Consider the following 24,053-nt stretch of genomic DNA (forward strand, 5'->3'; position numbering starts at 1 on the left):
ATGATAATAATAATAACAGTAATAATAATAATAACAATAATAACAATAATAATGATAATAATAATAATAATAATAATAATAATAATAATAATAATAATAATAATAATAATAAATTGTATTTATAGCCGCACTTTTCATTTGAGTAAACAAAACTCAAGCAGTGGTTAAATAACTAAGTACATTAACTCAAGTACTAATTACATTTTCTTGTACTTTACTTTGGTATTTGCATTTTATGCATCTTTATACTTCTATTCCACTAAACCTCGGAGGTAAATATTGTACTTTTTATTCCACTACATTTATTTTAAAGTTACTTTTCAGATTAAAATGTATTTTATACTCACAGGACGGTGATCTCGTAGATTAAACTGCCAACAGGATGTAAAGGAGGGAACATTAACACAACCCTAAACATGCACAGCAGTAACACACAACACACACATTAAAAGACAATAACAAGGCTGAGACAACATGTGCATGTGACATGATTGAATAAAGTCACGGAGGTCTTTGATTGAGGTTTGTTGTGTCGACAGTGTATACTGTACACCTGCATCACTAATCATTTGCATGGATAAGAAAATTAAACCACAGTTGAATTGAGCCAATCGCTCCGACACCTGAAAGAGGGATTTGGATATTTTGAATTTGTTCCCCCAGATATTTTGCATGATTTATAGACGGCAGAAAGGTGCAGCCAGACGACCCCTCTTCTATATCATGGCATCATTAAATAGGTTTCACGTCGGTTTAAATGACGATGGACGCAACATTAAATGTTTGTTTATCGCGGGGTTCTTTCTGAACGGCTTTGTTTTGAGAGAATAAGAACGATAAGACTCTGAGTGGACTCGCCCTCAGACGTGAGGTGATATTCTGCAGCTGATCTCTGGAGCCCGTCGGCCTCTGAAGACGTTTCATCAGTCAGAACTGCGCCCACCGAATATTTGGCTGTTGCCGTGGAAACGGGTCGCAGGGTTTTGCTTGATTCTGCAGATTCAGAGCGAACGAGCAGAGACGAGCTTTGATCCTTTCCTCTCATCCTCTTGTTTCCTCTCCTTGTTTCCTCTCATCCTCTTGTTTCCTCTCTTGTTTCCTCTCTTGTTTCCTCTCCTTGTTTCCTTTCATCCTCTTGTTTCCTCTCATCCTCTTGTTTCCTCTCATCCTCTTGTTTCCTCTCCTTGTTTCCTCTCATCCTCTTGTTTCCTCTCATCCTCTTGTTTCCTCACATCCTCTTGTTTCCTCTCTTGTTTCCTCACTTCCTCTTGTTTCCTCTCCTCTCTTGTTTCCTCTCTTGTTTCCTCTCTTGTTTCCTCTCTTGTTTCCTCACATCCTCTTGTTTCCTCTCTTGTTTCCTCACATCCTCTTGTTTCCTCTCCTTGTTTCCTCACATCCTCTTGTTTCCTCTCCTTGTTTCCTCTCATCCTCTTGTTTCCTCTCCTCTCGTTTCCTTTCCTCCCCTTGTTTCCTCTCCTCTCTTGTTTCCTCTCCTCTTGTTTCATCTCATCTCTTGTATCCCCTTATCTCCTCTCCTTGTTTCCTCTCTTGTTTCCTCTCTTGTTTCCTCTCTTGTTTCCTCACATCCTCTTGTTTCCTCTCTTGTTTCCTCACATCCTCTTGTTTCCTTTCTTGTTTCCTCTCCTCTCGTTTCCTTTCCTCCCCTTGTTTCCTCTCCTCTTGTTTCATCTCATCTCTTGTATCCCCCTTATCTCCTCTCCTTGTTTCCTTCCCTTGCTTACTTATATTTTCTCCCCTTGTTTATCTTCTCCTGTCGTCTCCTTACCTCCTCTCCTCATTCCTCATTTCCTCTCCTCTCTTCACTTTTCCCTCTTTACTTTCTGCTTCTCTCTTCTTCTTCTTCCTCTCCTCATCTTTCCCCCTTGTCCCTCATGTCTCCTCCTCTCTTGTTTTCTCTTACCTTCCTCTCTTCTGTTTGTCTCCTCCTCTCTTTTCATCTCTTTTTTCTATCATCCTTTCTTCCTCATGTCAGCTCACACCTCCTTTATTGGTGCTCTACCCTCCTCTTCCTCTCCTCCTCCTCTTGCCTCCTCTATTTTCCTCTCCCTCCACCTCATCTTTTTATTCATCATTATGTGTGTGTGTGTGTGTGTGTGTGTGTGTGTGTGTGTATGTATGTGTGTGTGTGTGTGTGTGTGTGTGTGTGTGTGTGTGTCTGTGTGTGTGTGTGTGTGTGTGTGTGTGTGTGTGTCTGTGTGTGTGTGTCTGTGTGTGTGTGTCTGTGTGTGTGGTGGAGGCAGTTGGTGTAAATGGCATTTTCATGGCAAACAGCTGGATTGGTTTATTTAAACACACCAGTTGTGGAGGGTGAGGTGTGTATGTGTGTGTGTGCGTGTGTGTGTGTGGGGGGGGGGGGGGGGACTGACCTGAGAATGACACTCAGGGTAGGCTGGGCTTACTGACTGTTTTACAAGCAGTGTGTGTGTGTGTGTGTGTGTGTGTTTGGTGATTGTGGTTGTGTAGCTGTTTTGTTTAAAACCTCAGTTGAGGCGTCTGACTGCACAGAGAGGGACACCCCCCCACCCCCCTCCCCTAACTGAGGGAGGGGGGGGGTGAAAACACACTTTTCAACAGTTGCAAGACAACACCGTAAAGATCAAGGTCGGAGATGGAATCAACACACTTTATATTTGCTGGTATGATAATCTTGTGTAACTTTACATTGTTAGTGTGTTGTGCATCAGATCGACCAGAAGACACCGTGTGTGGATTCAAACACTTTAACGTGATTAAATACAAACTAGAAGGACACTCAGGGAGCGCAGATATATTTCCAAAACTAACAGTATGTCACAGGTTGTGCCTTTCAGTGCGATTATTATGCACTTTTACCTTTTATCTAAATACCCCGGTGAAAACATACAAACAGAATACATCATGTACAAATATCAAATGCTTGGACTGAAATAACATCGTGAACATGGCAGTTATCCAAAACAGGACCAAGGAAGAAATGTGAAAAGATAATGTGTGTATCCACCCTGTGATTCGGACCCGCTCCAGAATGTAACGTGTTCTCCCTTCGAGCGTGATACACACTTCCACAAAGTTTCATGAAAGTCGGCGGTGGTTCTACCGTATTCCTCACAAACACACGAACGGTACCTGAGAATATTTGGGTGCTTTGTGTCTGAGCAGTTTATGGGTCTGTGTGTGTGTGTGTGTGTGTGTGTGTGTGTGTGTGTGTGTGTGTGTGTGTGTGTGTGTGTGTGTGTGTGTGTGTGTGTGTGTGTGTGTGTGTGTGTGTGTGTGTGTGTTGACAGCTGTAGACTCAGGCTCATGGTGTGAAGAGTTCATGAATAGTTGAAGCTCTGACTCTAATGGACGTTAAAAAGATTATTATTTATTCTCCACCTCAACGTGAGTTTAGTTTTATGTGTTAAAGAACAAGTAAAAAATATATTTAACTTTTGCTTTCTTTTCTAAAATGAAAGAGAATTTGGGGCACTTTTAAAAAGTAGTAATTGATGCATAAAATGCATTAATTGAATTGATTGACGTCTGGATAGGATGTTACCGCTTGTGCCGTTGTTTTGTCCTTTTCACACAAATATGAAATAAAGCATCAGAACATTTTATGATTAATTATCTATAACTTTGTGTTTAAATCAAATTATAATTTAATCCAAGAAATGTTGTAAATCTTGGGAAAAGAAAGAAATATTCACAGAAATTCATCATTTTATAATCACAGAATATCCTTCAGCCGCTCCTCAGCGTCCGAGTGTGGACATGTTGTTCTAATGACCTCAGTGCAACAGAAAGATGTTTGTCTGTACTCCTGTCTGTCTACTCTCATGGAAGTTATTGTTCTTAGAAGCCCGTTGTCTTCCCCTGAAACGGCCTTTGGAGCATCATGTGGCGCCGGACTTATCCTCTGAATCCAGAGGGAGTTCATTATTTGATTAGTATCGACTTCTTGTCCTCATCAATCAATGTGCCGATTATTTGATTGCTCTATAAAATGTCAGAAAATAGTGAAAATGTTAATTATGTCTTTAAATGTTGTGTTTTGTCGTTCTTAATAATCTTTAATATGATATAAAACAGCATTTTTTGCCGTTTCTGCATGAAAAATGTAACAATTAGCAAAATATTTGATTATTTATGATGTATCAACACATCGTCATTAGATCTTCGGGCTCCATCGGTATCAAACGTTTTACTGAAAGTGTTCAGTCGCCGACACAGTTCCGCTTCCTGTTGGAGCAGAAGCTTCTTCACTCTGTATCTCCTCCTCTTCGCCTTTTTCTTTACTCCCTGAAAAGACTTCTGCGTCTTTTGTTTCCCTGAAAAGGAAACAGGGTCGTCCCCCACTTCTCTCTTCTTTTTTTTTGTTTTCCCCCTCCTCCTCCCTCTTTTCCGAACAAGTTGAAATGGAACCGTCCCTCCCCGGGGGTGAGGGTGGGGAGGTGGGCGGGTGTAGGGGACATAAATCAAGTGGGAAACCACAGAGCTTTCACTCCGGGGCGGGTCAGGAGGGGTCGGCAGGCGGTTCAGAAGGCTTTAAGCTGAGGAAGACCAGAGCGCTCCTCTGCAGAGGGGAGGCAGCAGGGGGAATATGGGGGAGTTAAGGGAGGGGGGGGTCACAGAAGGTGCCAGGTCATAGGTCACGCATACCAGGATGATGGCTTTCAAGAGTGTACTTAGAAGGGGACATGTCTGAATGCACCGCTGCTGCCTGCAGCATCACAGACTCGCTTTCACAGTTTACACTTTTCTTCAACTGTTTTCAAAGGAGTTAAAAAAGAGTTTTAACTCCTTTGGGAAGATAATGTAAACACAACCCTGCTGTGTGCAACAATAGTTCTCATTGGTCAGCTGTTGGCCGAGCTGCAGGAACAAAGCGACAAACGGCTTCATTTGATTTGGCAGATTTATTTGAACTTGAACTTAAGTTTAAGCGGCTGAAATGAAAAAAAGACACTTTTATCTGCTGACCTGAAACCAAACCGCTGATGAACTGGACCAAAGACTGTGAGACTTAAACTTTGGTTCTGTTTGTATTTTAACTGCCAAACTGCTTCAGCTGCTAAACCATCGGTTTCCTTCACCTTTCGCTGTTAATCGTTGTTTCATCAGGACACAATACTGTGTTATCAGGTGAGATTCTGTATCTTCATGTTGTTTCTGTCTCTATCATCCTCGTAACACAGGACGACGACAGTTTCCACACATACTTTGCAGTTTTTAAAATGATGTGTCGTGCTTTTAAAACAACATTCTAGCGGCTACATTGCCTCTGCACTGATAGGTGCGGGCGTTGATGATTTTCCACATAGTTGCATGAAGCGCTTTTCGTCTGCATGATGAGTTTTTTCCACACTTTCCGAGGGAAACTTGAGATGTGTGCGCAGTGAGGTGTTTGCCGTCCCGCAGAGCATCAGAGAGCTGCAGCGCCACCTCATTCTCAAACTGTCTCCGTGTCTTTCTCAGGTTCATCAACGCGAGGCGGCGGATCGTTCAGCCCATGATCGACCAGTCCAACAGAGCAGGCACGTTCTCACATGTTCAACACTTACACTCCAGTCAGAGCTCCGGCCTTATTCATAACTCTCTCTGGTCCTGAAGGCATCTCACTTTCTGTCCTTCAATAATTGACATTCTTTCAAACAGTTATTATCGAATCATTTCTCATATTCTTCTTGTTTTAATGACTAACTACGATGTGCAAACCTTTATAAGGACTCTACATGTCACATTGTACGTACTCCAGCTGCCGTTTATCTAGTCAAACATGAATCATCACAAACATCTGATCATAACTCAACATTAATGTGTAAACACGCTCCTGCAGCCTGAGTTTGAGCAGTAAAACAAACTGGAGAAGCCTCTGTGGTGAACTTCCCCCCCGCTCTGTGTCTTTTGCTCTCTTGGCTCCTCTCCTGGTGTGTTAAAGCGAACAGAGAAGCTTAAACTGCAGGATTGAATAGCCTCTAAACCCCAGCAGGATTAGCTCCAGACAAAGACGCTAATCGCTTTGACTGACCACTCCATTGAACATTTTAACCTGGGATTAAAACAAATAGGAGCCTGGCTAAAGCGGGGCTAAAGTACCGCTAGCCTTTTGGCCCCTGAGCTTTGTTAGCATTTACCCCGGTGCTGACTTCCACACAAAAGCGTCGATACACGGCTGAATGACAGCGATGAGAAACTGTTAAAGACTTTGAATCCTGGGAATGTGACTCATTTCCCCTTAAGATGAAACTTTATGGAGATAATTTCCCCCTCGAGGATGAATACATTTTATTTCAAGTCGTCTCATCATTGATTAATGACAGACTCCCTCCGAAGCTCAGATGAAGAAAATAAACTGCAGCATAAACAAGTTTAGAGGAAACAGGAGAGAATTTATGCAGAAATGTAATAAATAACGAATATAAAACATGAAGCAGTGTTAGCTTACTGTATAAAACTCAAACCTGTAAACTTTCCTACCAGAACATGACCAATAACCGCCAGCGTGTGTGTACGTCTCCAAACCTTCTCAATGCTGCATTTGTTGGGGACTATTTTCAGCGGCGGATTAATCCACATTTAGTGCTCTACTGAGTATTTGTGGCAAAAATAAACTACAGTGTGTGTGTGTGTGTGTGTTTGTGTGTGTGTGTGTGTGTGTGTGTGTGTGGGTGTGTCTGTCACAGTCACTGTGACGTCACCTTGTGGTTTCTGAGCTGTGAGTTTGGCCTTTTTTCGCGGTCGCCATCTTGTTTTTTCTGGAACCAGAAGTGACACGAGAAGGTGGAACTACGAGACAGTTTCCAGCTACTAAGATCAACTTTGATGAACTGAACACACAGTGAAAGGGTTCAATTGTTAGACGAAGAACATGCACTACGCCGCGGTAGTGACCCGTCAATCACAAGGTAGCCCCGCCCTAAAGCATACCCTGCTGTATCGTCTATTTTACTCTAAATGAACATGTTGTATTGTGAATGTGTGTTTGCAAAAAGCTTCATACTAGCAGTCTGGATATTAATTGTAAACTTAGTCCTAAGGGTTAGCGCTGTAAGAAGAGTCAGAGGAGGCACCAACATCAATATTTATCTTCCAGGCAGCAGAAACATCCACTGTTCAAATGAGCAGCAGTTGTTTAGATATCTCTCTCTGCAACTCACCACCGCTAACGAGAGGTCGATGTCTCCAAGAAAGGAATAGCTTCCGTGATAGACAGCAGCTGTCAAACCGTCCTCCGCCTCACATTGTGAGTGTGAGAGTGATGTCATCACTGTGGGACAGCCGGCAGCGAGATAATTAAAAAGAGTAATCTCTCCCTCCGTGTCCGCAGTGAGCCATGCAGGACCATACGGCCCAGATGGTCAGCCAATGGGAGGCTTCGTTATGGACGGACAGACACACATGGGAATCAGACCACCTGGTAAACACACACACACACACACACACACACACACACACACACACACACACACACCTTACTAAATTAAAACAATAGAAGTATTACCAACATGTAAAGTACGTGCAGTGAGATGTTCCCTGTGAGGTTCATTACATGTGATGCTTCTGGATTAATATTCCTGCTGCATTAATGTGTGTGTTGTGTGTTACTGCTGTACATGTTTAAGGTTGTTCTAATGTTCCCTCCTTTACATCCTGTTGGTAGTGTAATCTCCATCAATGCATCATATTCTATAAGATCATCATATGTTTGTAGCGTCTCTGTCCTGTGAGAACCACGTGTCTCTAAAAAGTCTACTTTTCATGAGCTCCTCACAAAAACAGCCTGTTTTCAGCTTTGTGACGATGCATTTACAGCTGATCCAAGAGGCTTTTTAAACACTTTATTTATCTTAAAGTCGAGATGAAATCAAAGTCATGGACTTGGACTTCATTTGAAATGTTTTTACAGGAAGTGTTATGAGTTTCCCAGTGATAGAGATGATCTGCAGGTATCTATGAGGATACAGACCTTCATGATTCAACTGTGTGTCTCTGTGTTTGTCCTGCAGGTCCGATGGGCGGCGTGGGGATGGGGATGGGCGTGGACGGACAGTGGCACTACATGTAGCACCACCTCCACCACCCTGCAGCCAGAGGACACGCCCAGTGTCCCGGGAAACCACCGTGAGTAACACGAGTCAGGTGTTTAAAGGGCCAGTTCACTCTTTTTTTGGTATCTACACGTGCAGCCTTCGGTTTTTGTGATATTTGTCTCCACCAAAATAAAACATGTGCAATATATAAAATATACTTAATGGCCCATTTCAGAATAAAATGTATTGGGTTATAATTAATAATGTGCTTTGATGTTGCAGCTGGTAAATGTAAAGAAGCTTTTACTATTATAACCTGCTTATTATATATATATATATATATATATATATATATATATAACCGGTAGCTTGTGAAGTTCACCAAGGGATCAATAAAGTTTATCTGAACCCTGAGTAATACAGGATCATTTGTTGATTATGTTTTGTATTATTAAAATGAATCATCAAAGAAACTAAAGTTATAATATTAGAAGTATAAATCATCATGTACTTCATTACCGTCACTACAAGAACTACAACATCCGAAAACACGTCAAAGGATCTCTCTGCTCCTCTCTGCTCCTCCTCACTAATTAAAGACATTTCTATCTGATTTAAAGGTCAATTAATCCTCTGAGATCCTCTCCATATTCTGTCTAACTGATCATTAGTGAGAGACGCAGAACGCTCATCTCTTCATTTGATTATACGGCGTCCAATTACTCCGTAAGCAGTTTCCATTATCGAGGGGGGGGGGGGGGCAGTGAACGCAGCGTAGAGAGGAAAGATTAAGAGGACGTTAATGTGTGGAAAGGAAGTGTGGAGGAGGTAGAGATGTGGGGGGGGGGGGGGGGGGGGTTGAGGAGGGGTTTCTCTAAAATGTGGTCAGTCAGACGGCAACATCACTCCGAAGCAGACCAAAGACAATTAAAGAGTCTCAGAAGAAGCGCTTCTTTCTTCCCCTCCGCCATTATTGAGCTTATGGCTCTCGGGAAACAATACACCTGTCAGCTGGGATCTGGTGCAGCCATGCATGCAGCCGACACACACACACACACACACACACACACACACACACACACACACACACACACACACACACACACACACACACACACACACACACGAGGAAATGACCACTCCACATCCATTTGGGCTCCTTTTTTTTAATCACATTTGCTTTTTATGGACAATTATTCCAAACTACATCCTAAATTGTAATCTTTCATCGCTTCCAGCCGCTGGTCACAGCAACAGTTAACACAACCACAACAACAACAACAACAACCACAACAACAACAACAACAACCACCACAACAACAACAACAACAACCACCACAACAACAACCACAACAACAAACGTTTTAATATTTGTATTTCAGTAGAAAGGTGGAGGAAGTGTTCAGATTTAAGTCTCCATTGTAGCATTAGTATCAAAATATAACAAAATAATTATGAATAATATATATTTTACTATTGGATTATAAATATTGATGCATTAATGTGTACATTAATTACAGTGTACATGCTGTTGGGTCTTATCTGTATCTATAATAATGCATCAAAACTTATTTGTTGATTATATTTTGTATCATTAATCTGAATCTGCAAAGTAACTCTTTGTCAGCACTTCCACCGTCAGGCTGTGTTGACACATTACCTCTGAGGGGACGGAGGGTGCAAGCTATCGTAGCGTGGAGTTATATACTACATTTTTATTGTCATTTTAGATTCGCACACGTTGTACTGCATCTGCTGCACAACAATTACCCTCGAGATCTAGCTTAGTTTAGTTTAGTTTAGTTTAGCTTAGCTTAGCTTAGTTTAGCTTAGCTTAGCTTAGTTTAGTTTAGTTTAGCTTAGCTTAGTTTAGCTTAGCTTAGCTTAGTTTAGTTTAGCTTATCTTAGCTTAGCTTAGTTTAGTTTAGTCTAGCTTAGCTTAGTTTAGTTTAGTTTAGTTTAGCTTAGCTTAGTTTAGTTTAGCTTAGTTTAGTTTAGCTTAGCTTAGTTTAGCTTAGCTTAGTTTAGTTTAGTTTAGCTTATCTTATCTTAGCTTAGCTTAGCTTAGTTTAGTTTAGTCTAGCTTATCTTAGCTTAACTTAGCTTAGTTTAGTTTAGTTTAGTCTAGCTTAGCTTAGTTTAGCTTAGCTTAGTTTAGTTTAGCTTAGCTTAGCTTAGTTTAGTTTAGTTTATCTTATCTTAGCTTAGTTTAGCTTAGCTTAGTTTAGTTTAGCTTATCTTAGCTTAGTTTAGCTTAGCTTAGCTTATCTTAGTTTAGCTTAGCTTAGCTTAGCTTAGTTTAGTTTAGTTTAGCTTGGTTTAGTTTAGCTTAGCTTAGTTTAGTTTAGTTTAGTTTAGCTTAGCTTAGCTTAGTTTAGCTTAGTTTAGTTTAGTTTAGCTTAGTTTAGTTTAGTTTAGTTTAGCTTTGTTTAATTTAGCTTAGCTTAGTTTAGTTTAGCTTAGCTTAGCTTAGTTTAGCTTAGCTTAGCTTAGCTTAGCTTAGCTTAGTTTAGTTTAGTTTAGCTTATCGGATCTTATTTTGTCACGACATGCAGTTGCATTTTGTTTCAGGTGTGACGTGTCGGTGACTTGCATTGATTATGACGATGCTATTTCTTCACTGACAAACAGACAACGTAACAAGAACGAGATCAGAATCATTATTTTGTTGCCACATTCGTTGCTCCTGGACTTTTGGATCATATTTCTGCATCTAACAACAGTTTCTCCTTCAGCTCAGTTTTTGTTTTTAAGTCTTCTTCCTGCTGACGTCTTACCTGTACCTTATCTGTTTGTTCTGCAGGACTCCATCAACAGGTCTGCAGACGTCCTCGGCAGGCGTGGAGCAGGACCCCCCCCCCCCCCCTCTGGGTATCTACCTGGCTTGATAAGGAACAAACCCCTGACGGCGGCGCCTCCTTGTCCACTGGAGACGCTTTGTGTCTTAAAATCAAACGCAGAAACAAAGACTTTGGGGACAGATGATGATAAACAGCTGTCACTCATGACACTTGGCGGGACTTTTTCTGAATCGGGACACAAACGTCACGTCTTTGGATTTATTTCCTGTGATGTCAGCGGCATCGTCCAACCGATTTCACCTCTGTGGACTACAACTACAGAAGCCTCAAGTGGACATGTTGACAGCAGCAGAGCTTCCTTCTCCTCCTCTCTCCTGCAGTTGAACTCATATCGACATGAAGCTGATGTCTGTATTTTCCGAGGCGTTCCTTCAAAACGTGTCAACAAACCGTTTTTTTCAAGAGTCTGAAGCTCTGAAAAATGGACGGCAGAGGTCACGTGACCGAGCGCTGTTTACCGAGGACTCTCCGAGGACGAGAGACAAGTCGTTACAAGTGCTCTGCTGCTGCCTTTTTGCATAATGTACTGTTTTAAAGGAAAGGACTTATACTGTTTCACTTTTCACACTGTGTGTGTTTGTCTTTTTTCATAGACTTCTATCTTCCCTCGAGCCCCACAAACCTTTGAGTTCTAAAATAAATAAAAAGTGAAGCAAAGTTGTTCCTCGATTGGAAGTATTTTATTCCCGACACCTCGTGCTGCAGTCGACCAGAAAGAGTTAAGTGTGTCCAACACTGGACCGCAGAAGTGGAACTAATAAGTTCTTGAGTGCATCTCAGAGCTTCACGTGTGGAACCTGTGAGTTCTAGTTTTCCTCCGTCACACTTCAGCAGAAACATCTTTTCACTCGACTACATTTATCTGACAGCTGGACTCACTGGATGCTTTGCAATTTAAGATGTTAATTCAAAACATAAGCTCATAAAATAAATCCAATATCATTTTTCAGCAACACATCATTCTTCAGGCCCTTTGCTTACGACATGTTCAAGATGATTTCCCTCAAAGTTATGCAACTATTACTTATTGCAACATTTCCTGCAGAGGATTAAATGATCGTATAATTACAAAGGAGAAGTGTCGTCAGTGCTGTGCACGATGTTGTGCAGCCTCGCAGATGTTAGCAGACGAAGACTTCCACTGTCACACGGGTCCAGAGAGAATCATTTGTGGAGGACGAACTTCGCAAACTTTGGAGGAAACTTTATTTAGATGTTTTTGGCTGCTTATAAACACGACCAACTCTTTAGTTTTTTGTATAACTACTAGATCAGCTTCTAAAAACACTGAGCCGCTACAACCAAACACTTTCAATCACGTTCTCATCATAGAAAACCCCAAAACACAATCTCTGAACATGCCAGGCAGCAGAAAGACGAATAATAAAGTACAATAGGTGACTAATACTCAAAGATAAATCAAATCTGTACCCAAGTATATCCTGTAATGTTTCATCTTTCCGTCTGTTCTTTTCTCTTTGGTTTGAACTCTTGAAGACGTGACGTAGCTGAACTCTTCTTCACTGCTCACACTTTGCATACTCGAGTATATTTTGTTGCTAATTTGTTTCCTTTTAGTAAACGTTTACTTCTGAATGAGTGTTCTTCCACTGTGATTTTGCTACTTTAACATAAAGAATTTATTCCAACTAACTTTTAAACTATGAAATATATTATTGTAGCCTCCACTATTAGTCACCATCTTTTATTTATTTTCCACTTCTGAGTGCCAACATGGCAACTCACTTAAATTCACCTCACATCAACACACTGGAGGAGCCGTTGGATTTCTTTGTGGGGGGAAAAGGGCCAAAAAACCTTCAGCAGAACTGAAGCAAAACTAAAATTACAACTTTAATTTCATGTGTAATTTCTGAGTTTGAAGAGGGGAACAGTTCTGCCAACAGCAGCTGGCTCGCTCGGCCTTTTTCTGGCACTCAGCTGCACAGTTTGGTTTGAAATAAAACTTCTCAGTCTGCAGACCTGAGAAGTTTCTAGTCTTCAGAGCTGCACACTCTTCCTCAGGAATTTGACTGAGGAGTAGAAAGAAAAAAAGGGTGATTTTACGTAAATCTGCTCCAAACTCTTAAATGGAGAGATTAGTTCCCCCTCACGCTCCAGTTGGCCCCCTCAATGGATGTGTTCTCCCAATCCGCTGGGAGTTTCCTAGATACACCTCATTTCAAAGCTGGCGGCACAAAGGAGATCATTTATCTCCGTCTTGAAATCAATTTTGGAGCAGGGAGTGGAGCAGAGTGCAGATATTCAGCCGGCTGCATGTATCACAACTTCTTCAGATGACTTTAATCGTCTTTGTGACATTTTTTTAAACCAACTGCAGATTATTTTGGAAGCCCAAAATATGAGATTTAAAGCAAACATGTGTCCTCAGTGCTGCAGGCCTCCCTCTGCTGCCCTCTGAGCTGACTGACAGGCGGCAGCTTCAACTCCCATGTTTGACTGCCCTCTTTAGGGGATTGTGGAAACTGCCTTCATCTCTGTTATTAAAGATAAATGTGTGATTAGCCAGTCAAAGAATCAAACGTCAAGTCTTCGGAGACTGTGGCCGATGTGACAACAACACAGCGACAGCGGAAATAAACAGGAAAATCAAGTTTGAGAAAGATTTTTAAATGAGTGTTTAGAGCTGTGCTGTAATTTCCCACCGGTCACTCAGGCAGTGAATGCACCGTGTGCACTCAGGTGATTTATTAGTTATTAAAACTACTATTTATAAACACACACTAACAAAAACACAGCTCCATCAAAAATTCAAGATGCGACAAGAATATTTATAAAAATAGTTTCATTACTTTTAACCCTTTGATGTTGGGGTCAAAGGTCATCTACTGATAATTACATAATAATCAAATGATTTACTATATAAATTGTTATTTACTTTCTGCTATGTGACAGTTTATGTAGGAAAAAATAAAAGCTATTTTACCAGCTGCCTCATTAAAGTGATAATACATCAATAATTATAATCCTATAATATAATTATTTTCAAATGAGCAAAATGACTTTTTGTACTTTGTTTTTAATGCTAATACTTTTGTAATTTGAGTAACGTTTTGAACGCAGGTAAATGAGTAGAATGAGGAGTAAACTGAGCTTCATGTTTTATTACTGCTCATTTAGCCTGAGTTTGTAAACAATATATCAAAAGTCAACTTACCAGTAAAACCATATTCATCTTAAACACTTTCTACTCTCCCGGTTCAATTATAGAATTATTTTATAAGTATAGTCGACACTTTCCTCCAACACTCCCGCCCCTGCAGTTACCACCAAATTCCTGGGTAACCCCTGATATTTCATTTACAGTTAGTTAATGTGAGCTCTTGTTGAATGAATGAAACCTTTATCAGCTTTACTCAAAGAGCAGAAAATAGAACATCAGCAACCAAACATGACAGCACGTCATAAAACATAAAACATAAAACATGGAGTTCAATCAAGGATTATTTTTGTCATTTTCCAACACAGGGCTGCACAAGGAAACGAGTTTCAGCTACATCCACATGAAAAACAGAAGTTTATTCCTAAAGTGCATTTTTTAAATGTGCAACAGGAGGAATGTAAACAAACAAAAAGCTTGTTGAATTATCTGGGCAGATAATAACATCACAACTAATTACATTTGAGGGAAACCAACGTCGACGTTTGAGCATCACGTGCAAGTTCAAGATAAAAAAAGAAGACGAGTCAGTTTTACTTGTCTGTGTGTGTATCAGTGTGTGTTTTCTCTCAGCAGGGAAGAATGCAGCGGAGATGTTGGGATGGTGATGAATTGGTCCCGAGGAGGAGCTCTCGTGCTCAGGAGATGACCCTGCAGGCAGCGAGCCCACAGAGGTAACGAGGTTTATCTAAACAAACCCACTCCTAATTCGGACTCGAGTAACAAACGTTAGTCTGAGCAGACCCAAATTCCAGGGAGACATTAATCTGCCTCCTCCAGGTCTGGACCTGTGACCCGCCGGTCCATCAATACTCCGCAGAACCCTGCAGGTCTGTGGGATCCAGGAGAACCCAACACAAAGCTGGATAATTTATTGCCTTTAATTAAATGCTTGCTTCAGGAGGGATTAAATGTGTTTCCCCATGTGCGGGGCAAAAGGGGAAGGTATTCAGTGTCGGACAGAGGATCCAGGGACTCGGGGAGGGGAGGATCATGGTTACCGAGAGAGAGAGAGAGGAAGTGGAGGAGGTGGGGTGGGGGAGGGAGGGAGGGAGGGAGGAGGTGGGGGGTCAGTTTACCCCGAGAGGAAACTAAATGTCGTTTATAAAAAACAATCATCATCTGAACATGCAGGTCGTTTAAAGACCACGTGGAAGAAGAAGTGTGTTAGCAGCGGCGGTAGTAGAAGCAGAACAAGGTGTACAAATTAATAAAGTTTTGTTTTTTAAATAAAATAAAATAACTTAAATTATTTCCAACAAATTCCATTAAAAAAAAACTGTAAATAAAAACGTTAGAAATATATGAGAACTATACAAATGTACTAGATTAACAAATATATAAATATTAAATATAATACTAATATTAAAAAAAATATATAATAATAATAATTGGCATCAAATTAAATGATCCTTAGATTTTTCAGATGCAATGCAACATATTGAATTAAACATTACAACAGGTAAATAAAAATGTTATAGACGTTCTGGAGCTTTCGATTGTTTCATGACAACTAAGAAAAGATCTGCAGAAGAAGAAAGTGTGGAACACACCAGGACACCTTGTATAATAATATATATATAATATATAATATATAGAAATGAAGAGGCAAATGTAACAGGAACATAATATATAAAGAGGTGTTTGACTGTGGTGGACATGAAGTACATTTACTTTAGTACGTAGGTTGAACATTGAGGTACTTGTTATGCTTCTACTCCACTGTCCAGTGTGAAGCCTGTATCTCCAGATGTGTGGAGTGTTTGTGATACACTGTGTGATGAAGTGTTCCTTTATGTGTTGAGAAGATTCTCCTCCTCCTCCAGATAAATAAAGTGTTTAAAAAGCCTCTTGGATCAGCTGTAAAATGCATCGTCACAAAGCTGAAAACAGGCTGTTTTTCACGTTAACGCTGAAGTAAAGAATCTGAACACTTCTCCACCACTGGAGCACTTTAATTAATTACAACGACCGAGCGGTCACACAGACGTCACCATCACACTGATGAAAGTTCTCAGTGAAAACACAGTTTGAAAGTCTCCATCCATCTGAGCAGCGATCCTTCACGTCTTCCTGTGTGCAGGTCTCAGGTCAGATTCATTTCTCTCGCTCAGAGGAAGCACTAATGACTCACAGTGACATGTAATCTGCAGCTGTGAGCAAAGACTGCATCAATCAGGTTAATGAGAGTGAGAGCGCCCGCCTGCAGCTCACTCACCATCACATTCACTTCAATTAGCTCAGCTCGTTAGTGGGGGCGGGGCTTAAAACTGCTATTTTTCAGTAAACACCACATCCGACATCAAGACGCCACGCTGAGGAAATGTAACTCATTAATGTGAGTATTAATCAGAGAATACTCCACTACAAGCAGAAGTTAGTTCAATTATGTACGAGTATTATCAGCTAAATGTACTGAAAGTATTTATTATGCAGTCAAACGTTCTCTGACAGTGTTTAATGATTAGATTGTATTTAATCTAAATCTAAAATATAAGTAAGAATAATCAATTATTCGATTGACAGAAAATTAATTGGATTTCCTGGTTCCAGCTTCACACATTTTAACATTTTAATAATGTTAATTATTGTAATTTATTAGTAATAATGTTGAAGTTTTGACATTTCTCTCTATTTTTTTACATATTTTTACATAATCAGATTAAACTACTGTTTTTATATTAATCCATAATGAAAATAATTATTAGTTAATATTTAAAAATGAGCTCCACGTCGACCAACTAGAACTTCAATGCACGAGGAATAATAATCTAATGAAACATTTTCCTGATTATCTCCTGACAAACTTTTACTAAAGTGATTTAAAATGCAGGATCTGAATATAAACTAATTGAATATATTGAATATACATCAGACACGTTAACAAACAGTTTCCAGTCTTTTTAATAACTAATCAAATCACTAATTGTCTCTTTTGTCACGTTTCAGTGAAGCTGCTTCCCGTCTTTGTGCAGAACAACCTGAAGATGACAGAGTAGGGGGGGGGGGGGGGGTTTCCCAACACGACTGTTCCTTTAAACAACAGAAGGTGCACATGCTTCTAATTAAACTGCAAATGTAGATAAACTGTGTTCATTTAAGCCAAGCTGAGAATGACCTTTTCCATAAACAGCCCTTTATCTGTCTTAAGAGTCCAAGAAGTTAATTTCCATGAACTTTTTACTTCCCCCTGTGGCCTCACATATTCTCCCTCCCACCTCTTCAACTTTGACACGAGCTTGTCTATAAAGAACGTGCAGCTGGAGGATCCAGTGTTGCTGAGGGCTTTTTTTCTGCTGCGACAGAAATCTCCCTGAATTGGTTTGTAAGTCTTGACTCGGGTGGAGGCAGAGTATTTCATTGCAGCGCAGTGATTGCACGCCGGTTCCCAACAGTCCAGTAAAGCTCGTCCATAAATCCAAACAATCCTCGCTGTTGGAGCGGCAAAAAAGGGATTTCTGCAGACTATGTGAGCGGCGTCCAGGGAACGAGGGGAGAATAAGAGCAGCGCTTTGAAACAGACATCTTGGCTTCAAGTAGACCGAGCTGAAACGGGCCAAATGGTATTGTCATCCTGGGAGGACTGAAGTTTTTGGAGAACTGTTTTCATTGCTCCGTTGAATGTTCAGATACTGTAATGCTGTTTGTCACCGGCGTGCTGACAGCTCGGCCTGCAGCAGCTACAGTCGACGAATGAAAGCATTCCTGAGGGCGTCTTAGATTTGGAGAGAAAACAGAGCAGCATGAAAAATGTTCGAATGCATTAGTCTTACCCGACGCAATTAGCTCTTGAAAAAATATTCTGCTTTCAAGATCCATCGTGTTTTGGCTCCGAGATTCTTCTTCTTTGTTTCATCAGATGTGCGTCTTGTTTGTGTTTAATCTTCTCTCAGCCCACAGCGAGCGAGCCGGGTCATGTGAAACTCAACAACTCACCACAACAAGGAGATTCTGCAGAGAGAGTTACACGCTGGTGGCATGACCACGGTTTCACTTCATGTCTCTCACCAGTGTGAACAAGCTGTGGCCAAAGTTCCCTTTCACTCCCGGCGGCGCTGGGGACCAAAACGTTGATGGTTCATCAGTCGAGACAGAAACAACTTGACAAACATGAGACGCCACTACATGTTGCACCGATATTCATGTTCCCCCGAGGATGAACCCTGGTCACTTTGGTGGTTCCTTAACTTTTTAGGGCACGTCCCACATGACAGTGGAACTCCACACGATGCATCTGTTCACTACTTTAGTTTATAAGCTGCAGAACGAACACGACCATCAGCCTCAGCTGTGCTTCGTGTTTACTGCTCATTAGCGCACGTTAGCATGACAACGAGGTACACTGAGGTGTTACGTGTGTATGTAGGAGGCATTGCTCCTCCTCCACTAACAAACTGCAGAGAGTTGAAAAATGGAGCCTAACATCATTAAAGTGTCGAGGATTATAACTTCAGATCAGAAGGACTCGTCTGCATCCTATCGGAGGGCAGTGATGAGGTGCGAGGAACGTTCTGCACACCTCTGCTGTGACCTTAGACCGGGAACGAACCCTAAAGTTAAACTTTAAAGTGCTGCTCAGAAAGTCCGTGCACGCCTCTGCTTCCCCTCTTTGTACTCCTCACAAAAACAAAAAGCTAGGACACCATCTGACATAAATTACAACGGGCCAGTGGCAATAAATGCAGAATTAAGTTCAGCCCAAACACACGCACGCTGCACACTGGAGCGGGCACTTTGTGGGCGAGGTCCTGGACGGCTTTCAGATGGATGTGACGGAGCCACTTATTGTAGAGTTTATAGGCCGGTAATGAAACAGTAACTGGAGTCGTTTGCACGCATTAAAGTGGGTGTTGAAGTGGAAATGTGAAGAGAGGCTCGTGGAACATTAGACTTGAAGTGCGGCGAGCTGTAAACTGTGTACTCGAGACTCCGGGCTGAAGAGCACGTCGATGGGAATTCTTTTCAAGCTTGTGATGGAGGAAATGTCGCCCATCTCCGCCCGCTCACTGGCTGCAGCTCAAAGGGAAGACACTGCATGACGTCATGTCTGCCGCACTTTACTGCAGACCTGCTCCAGTTTCACTTTCCTCTACTTTATATGTGCTAAAAATACCCCCCCCCCCCCCCCCAACCCTCTCTTTGTATCCGAGCCACATCTGCACTGTTTTGAATTAGACATCCAATCCTCTCCATATCTTTGAACTCTGGTGTCTTTTTCAATAACTCCATTTAAGGAAAGATGTTGTAGATCAGCCGAGTCCAACACTGTAGTTTCATACGAACGCTTCCACTGAATCGTCTGTTGCCTCATTTTCCGCTAAATTGTCCCCATTTTGTGTCCGTCAGGAACAAAGAGGCATCGAGCTGAAACTCTCGTGGACAACTCTTTCCAAGAGAAAGAAAAACAAACATCTACTCAGAGTCAATCAGCTTAATGGAGGTGGTTAGATGATGTTCTAAATGAGATGAAGCCTCTTAGGAAGAGCTGTTTTACTACCGTACATGCGCTGCAAGTATTTAGATCCTGTACTTAAGTAAAAGCACTAATACCACGCTGTAGAAGAATACACTACACTGTTAAACTAATATATGTTATATCATTAGATTACTATTCCTCGTGCATCAATGTAAACGCAGGATTCTACTGTTGCAGTTTTTAAATATTAACTAATATTTATTTATGATTGTTTTCTCCATTTGTTGATTGTTTGATTTGTAAAAATAGTGATAAATGTGTCAGAATGACCCAGATTATATCTAATACTTTAAAATGAACATTATTAAAAGAAAAGCAGCAAATCTTCACATCTGAGACTGAAAGCATCAAAAATAGTTTTCAATTAACGAAATGATTCATCTTTTCAGCCGCACAGATTTTATAAACTCTTCTGATGTTTTTTTATGCAGAAATATATGTTTGTACAGTAACAGCCAGATACACGTGGAGTACAAGTAGAAAGTCATGCGTTGCACAAAGACTTAGAGTTCAGGGAGGTTTATTTACAGCCTGAACTTCAAAATGTTGCATCTACAGAAATATCCTCAGTGACGAGAAGAACAAAGAGAGTAAACAGCAGAAGTGTTGGAAGCTGTCAGGCGACGATGATACGCAGTTCATACGCACCTGAAAGATCTGCAGGAGGTTGTTAAAGTGCGACAACAAGGATCCGGTTCCACTGACGAGGGGAACTGTGTTCAAAGGGTCCCTCATTTATAACGACTATGATGACGTCACACGCACCAAAGTAATAGTTGTGATCTGGAAACATTAACAATCTGACGAGTCAGGAGACAGGAACAGTTTACGGACACATCTGAATGGCTTGTGGGTTGGTCGGCACTCCAGATACACAAATGTTCGTGCACGAGCTCTGATGGAGTGAGTTTTTAATGATATGTCCCCTCAAGTGCACACCTGCCATGTCATGAAGTGTGTGAAGAATTCTGCTTTTCTGAAGTGTTTTTATCCTGACATGTTGACACATGTCATACTTTCTTATTATCACAATCAGTACTGCGTGGATCTCCTGCTCTCGTTTCCCTTAAAGGTCATGAAGATGTATCTTCTCCATCAGATTATCACTGATATTATCTCTTTTCTGCCAAATGCTTTACAGATTTCTGCATTTCTGTCCTTCTGGTGTGACGGGGGCGGAGCTTTAGTTAGAAAAGGGCGTGTCACGTACTTGTGCATGCAATATCAGAGTCAGTGTGTAAAGATGTAGTTGTTTGGTCACTTGCAATCACATCAGATCAAACCAGACCCACACAGTCCTGGTGGAGGTTTTGTCTCCTGATAAATCCTTGTTGTGGGTTTCATTGTTGCAGAACAAAACTAAAGATTTGACGTGTTCAGAAGTGTGGTGCGTCGCCATCCTGCAGGATATTCTCAGGATCCAGCCCTCGTGCAGGAGGGTTAGGGTTAGCTGCACGCTGACTTGTAAACTGGGGTTTGATTTCAGCAGTTTACAGATGAGAGTTGGTGCTGCAGTTTGCACCCCGGAGGCTTTCTGGCACTTCTAAGCAGACAGTGATAGATTGGTGAGATTAGAGAGCTGCATATCTGACTACTGCTCTCTGAAAGCGCTCAGACCTTTTCTAACGAGCCTCCGCCGCCGTCCCGGATCACATTTCAAAGACGGACAATGTCTACTGGGGGAAAAGAGCCATTTAGCCCGCTGCCACTGTAATGTAAAAAGCAGGTAGCTGCCTGCTTCCTTCCTGACAGCTCTGCCACAGATTCCTTCCTAAATCCATCGAAACTCAGTGTTTTCTTTAGAGCAGCAGGGTATTCTATTCGGACGCACAGGCCATGAAATATGGTGCGTATCTGTGTTTGGCTGCGAGGCAGGCGGAGGGTGGGCATGCTGGTGATGGATCGCTCAGATTTCACAGTTTGCGAGTTAGAAACTCTTTTGGAAGACAGAAAGATGGTGGACGGATTGATTTTGAATCTTAAAATATGTCTTCCTGGCGTAAGAATCAAATGTAAAACTGTATAAGAGGCAGACTAGTGTTGCAATTCCCCCCTCATCTTATGTACATGTGGGATTCAATAAGGCTGATGTAGATGTTGTACAATGTTGATGTGCACGTGGCCTTCGCTGCTGTGAGCATTTCTACTTGTGCTGGTGTTTCTGCTCATCCCATATCTCATCCTTACTGTTGGAGATACTGTCCCTTCCCTTTACACATAATCCTCATCCTCATACATGACATGGCAGGATCATGTTGGGGTCCATGAATGTTGAGCAACATTAGTCCTCAAAATGTCTTTGACCAGCATTGTTGGCAGTAGCCTTCACGAGTACATCAAGTTATTCACGTCATCAGCTAGCTTGGCAAGCTAACACTAGGCTGCAGCGGCTAGCCGTAGCTTACCTAGCCAACCAATCACAGTTGGGTACCCAACGTTGTACCTGCAACGAAGAGAGAAGTATAAACCACCAGCTCAATCACGCACTCAACGCACAAAAGCAACAAGAGCAGCAGGACAATAAATATGAACATGTCTGCGTTACGTATTACAAGGAACAAATGCAAGGGAATACTTATTTATTCATCACATAACTGCATTTGGATGGTAACTATGGGAAACACTCTTGGACGTTAGATTTAGACGTTCAAGCAACATGTTTAACATTTATAAGAGAAAAAGCTTTGAGGCTGAGGACTAACGAATCGGACAAAGAGCTGGGCAGAGCTAACCGCTAACATTAGCATTACATAACATTAGCGTTAACTTTATAGAAAACATGTGATCAGCTTATTAAATATGATGCGTTGTTATAGATTAAAGGCCCCACAGACCCTCACAGTTATGCTGCTGATCAGACATCTTCAGGTTGAAGTTGTGCTAAACTCTGATTTACGTGAGGTCGTCATGTCTTTATAAGAACTAAGTGTCCTCTTGGCCGACTGCTTGGCCTCCGGTATAGCTGATTGCAGCTCTCTCGAGAACCGCTCATCCAAACAACTTCACGCTCCACACTGCACTTCCTGACGTCCTCAGCGATACACCTGCGGTCTATCGGATAAACGGTTGTCCAGAAACTGGGAGGACAGACAGATTCCATTTTCAGTTAGATGACACAGTTGTAAAGCCCCTCTTTTTTTTCTTGTTGTTGCACATGATGATAATGTGTGTACAAATGATCTTGTGTGCATTAAAGATTAAAAAAAACAATCTTTCGGGACCTTGAAGGCTCCATAATTTAACATTCTGCCATTTTGCATAATGCACACTTTTACTTTTCATATTTAATTGTGCTTATGTACCTTTACTCAAGTACAATTTTAAATGCATGTCTTGTACTTAAAAATATTTTAGATTTCTTTGAGAATAAAGTCGACATTTCAAGAATACAATTGAGCTTTTGAGAATAAATCAAACTACAAGCATTAGTGCATACTTCTAACCCCCCTACATGTTGCACTGCAGTGTTGTGTATTATTATATTACAAAGAAAGGAAAATTAAGAAAGAATTGAACAGAACATTTGTGGACCTCAGCTGCCTCAGTGTTTTTCCCACAGAGCGTTCATCTAATTTTGAAGTGAACTTGTTTTCAGCAGCAGCATCAGTGTGCTCACAACACAGTGTGTGTATAGTCGGCCCAGCGGGATGTGACGCGCTAATCCTTCCTTTGGGGAAACTTTGGAGGAGGAGAGCTGCTGCTGACAGCTTCACAAACAACCCCTGCTGCTGCTGCTGCTGCTGCTGCTAGCTGCTGCTGCTGCCGCTGCCGCTGCCGCTGCCGCTGCCGCTGCTGTGCTGCTGCTGCCGCTGCCGCTGCCGCTGCTGTGCTGCTGCTGCCGATGCTGCTGCACGGACTCGACCTGCAGCTGCAGTCTGAACATGCAAAAGTCTGGTGTCTAATGTCTCTGAGATAAACTGAGATTTACTGCTGCTCTGCATCTCTAATGTTTGGCCCTGATGATTGTACCGGATCATTAGACCAAACCCCCACCTCATAATTCTGCTCATAAATATATTACACACACACAAATCCCAAAATGGAGATGTGTTGGTTTGGTTATGCATGTTGTTTTGAGTACAGGTGAGCAGGGGTGGAGAGTAACTAAGTACATTTACTCAAGTACTGTACTTAAGTACAATTTTGAGGAACTTCACTATGTTCTGCTACTTTATACATCTACTCCACTACATTTATTAGATAGCTTTAGTTACTTTTCAGTTTTCCATCCCCTTCCTCTCAGTGAGTAATCAACAAATAAATGATAATGTATTTTAAAGGTTAAGACGAGACTAAATTGATCCTCGGGGGTAAATTCACGAGCTACCCAAAATGTAAATGTAGGAATAAAGTAGCAAAGTAGCATAACATGGAAATACTAAAGTACAATTACCTCAAAAAGTTTTTAATATACTAAAATACTTTTTAATAACAAAAAATATAACTATTATTAGACAATCATTCCGATGCAACTCTGTGTGCGCAATATCCGAGCAGCTTTGTAGCTCTTGAAGGCATCCTCG

At 41.4% G+C, this 24,053-nt stretch overlaps 1 protein-coding gene across 1 annotated transcript in view; it reads left to right on the forward strand.

Moving 5' to 3' along the window:
* LOC115014581 (homeobox protein Meis1-like) overlaps positions 1-11,533 on the forward strand; it is a 38,578-nt gene extending 27,045 nt beyond the window's left edge. Inside the window, exons 10-13 of the mRNA XM_029441564.1 lie at positions 5,458-5,516; positions 7,310-7,399; positions 7,989-8,103; positions 10,816-11,533. Coding sequence (XP_029297424.1) covers positions 5,458-5,516; positions 7,310-7,399; positions 7,989-8,047 — 208 coding nt within the window. The 3' untranslated portion in view covers positions 8,048-8,103; positions 10,816-11,533. The remainder of the gene's footprint in view (positions 1-5,457; positions 5,517-7,309; positions 7,400-7,988; positions 8,104-10,815) is intronic.
* Positions 11,534-24,053: the final 12,520 nt, after the last annotated feature.

The sequence above is a fragment of the Cottoperca gobio genome, chromosome 1, assembly GCF_900634415.1.
Source record: "Cottoperca gobio chromosome 1, fCotGob3.1, whole genome shotgun sequence".
Taxonomy (NCBI): Eukaryota; Metazoa; Chordata; class Actinopteri; order Perciformes; family Bovichtidae; genus Cottoperca; species Cottoperca gobio.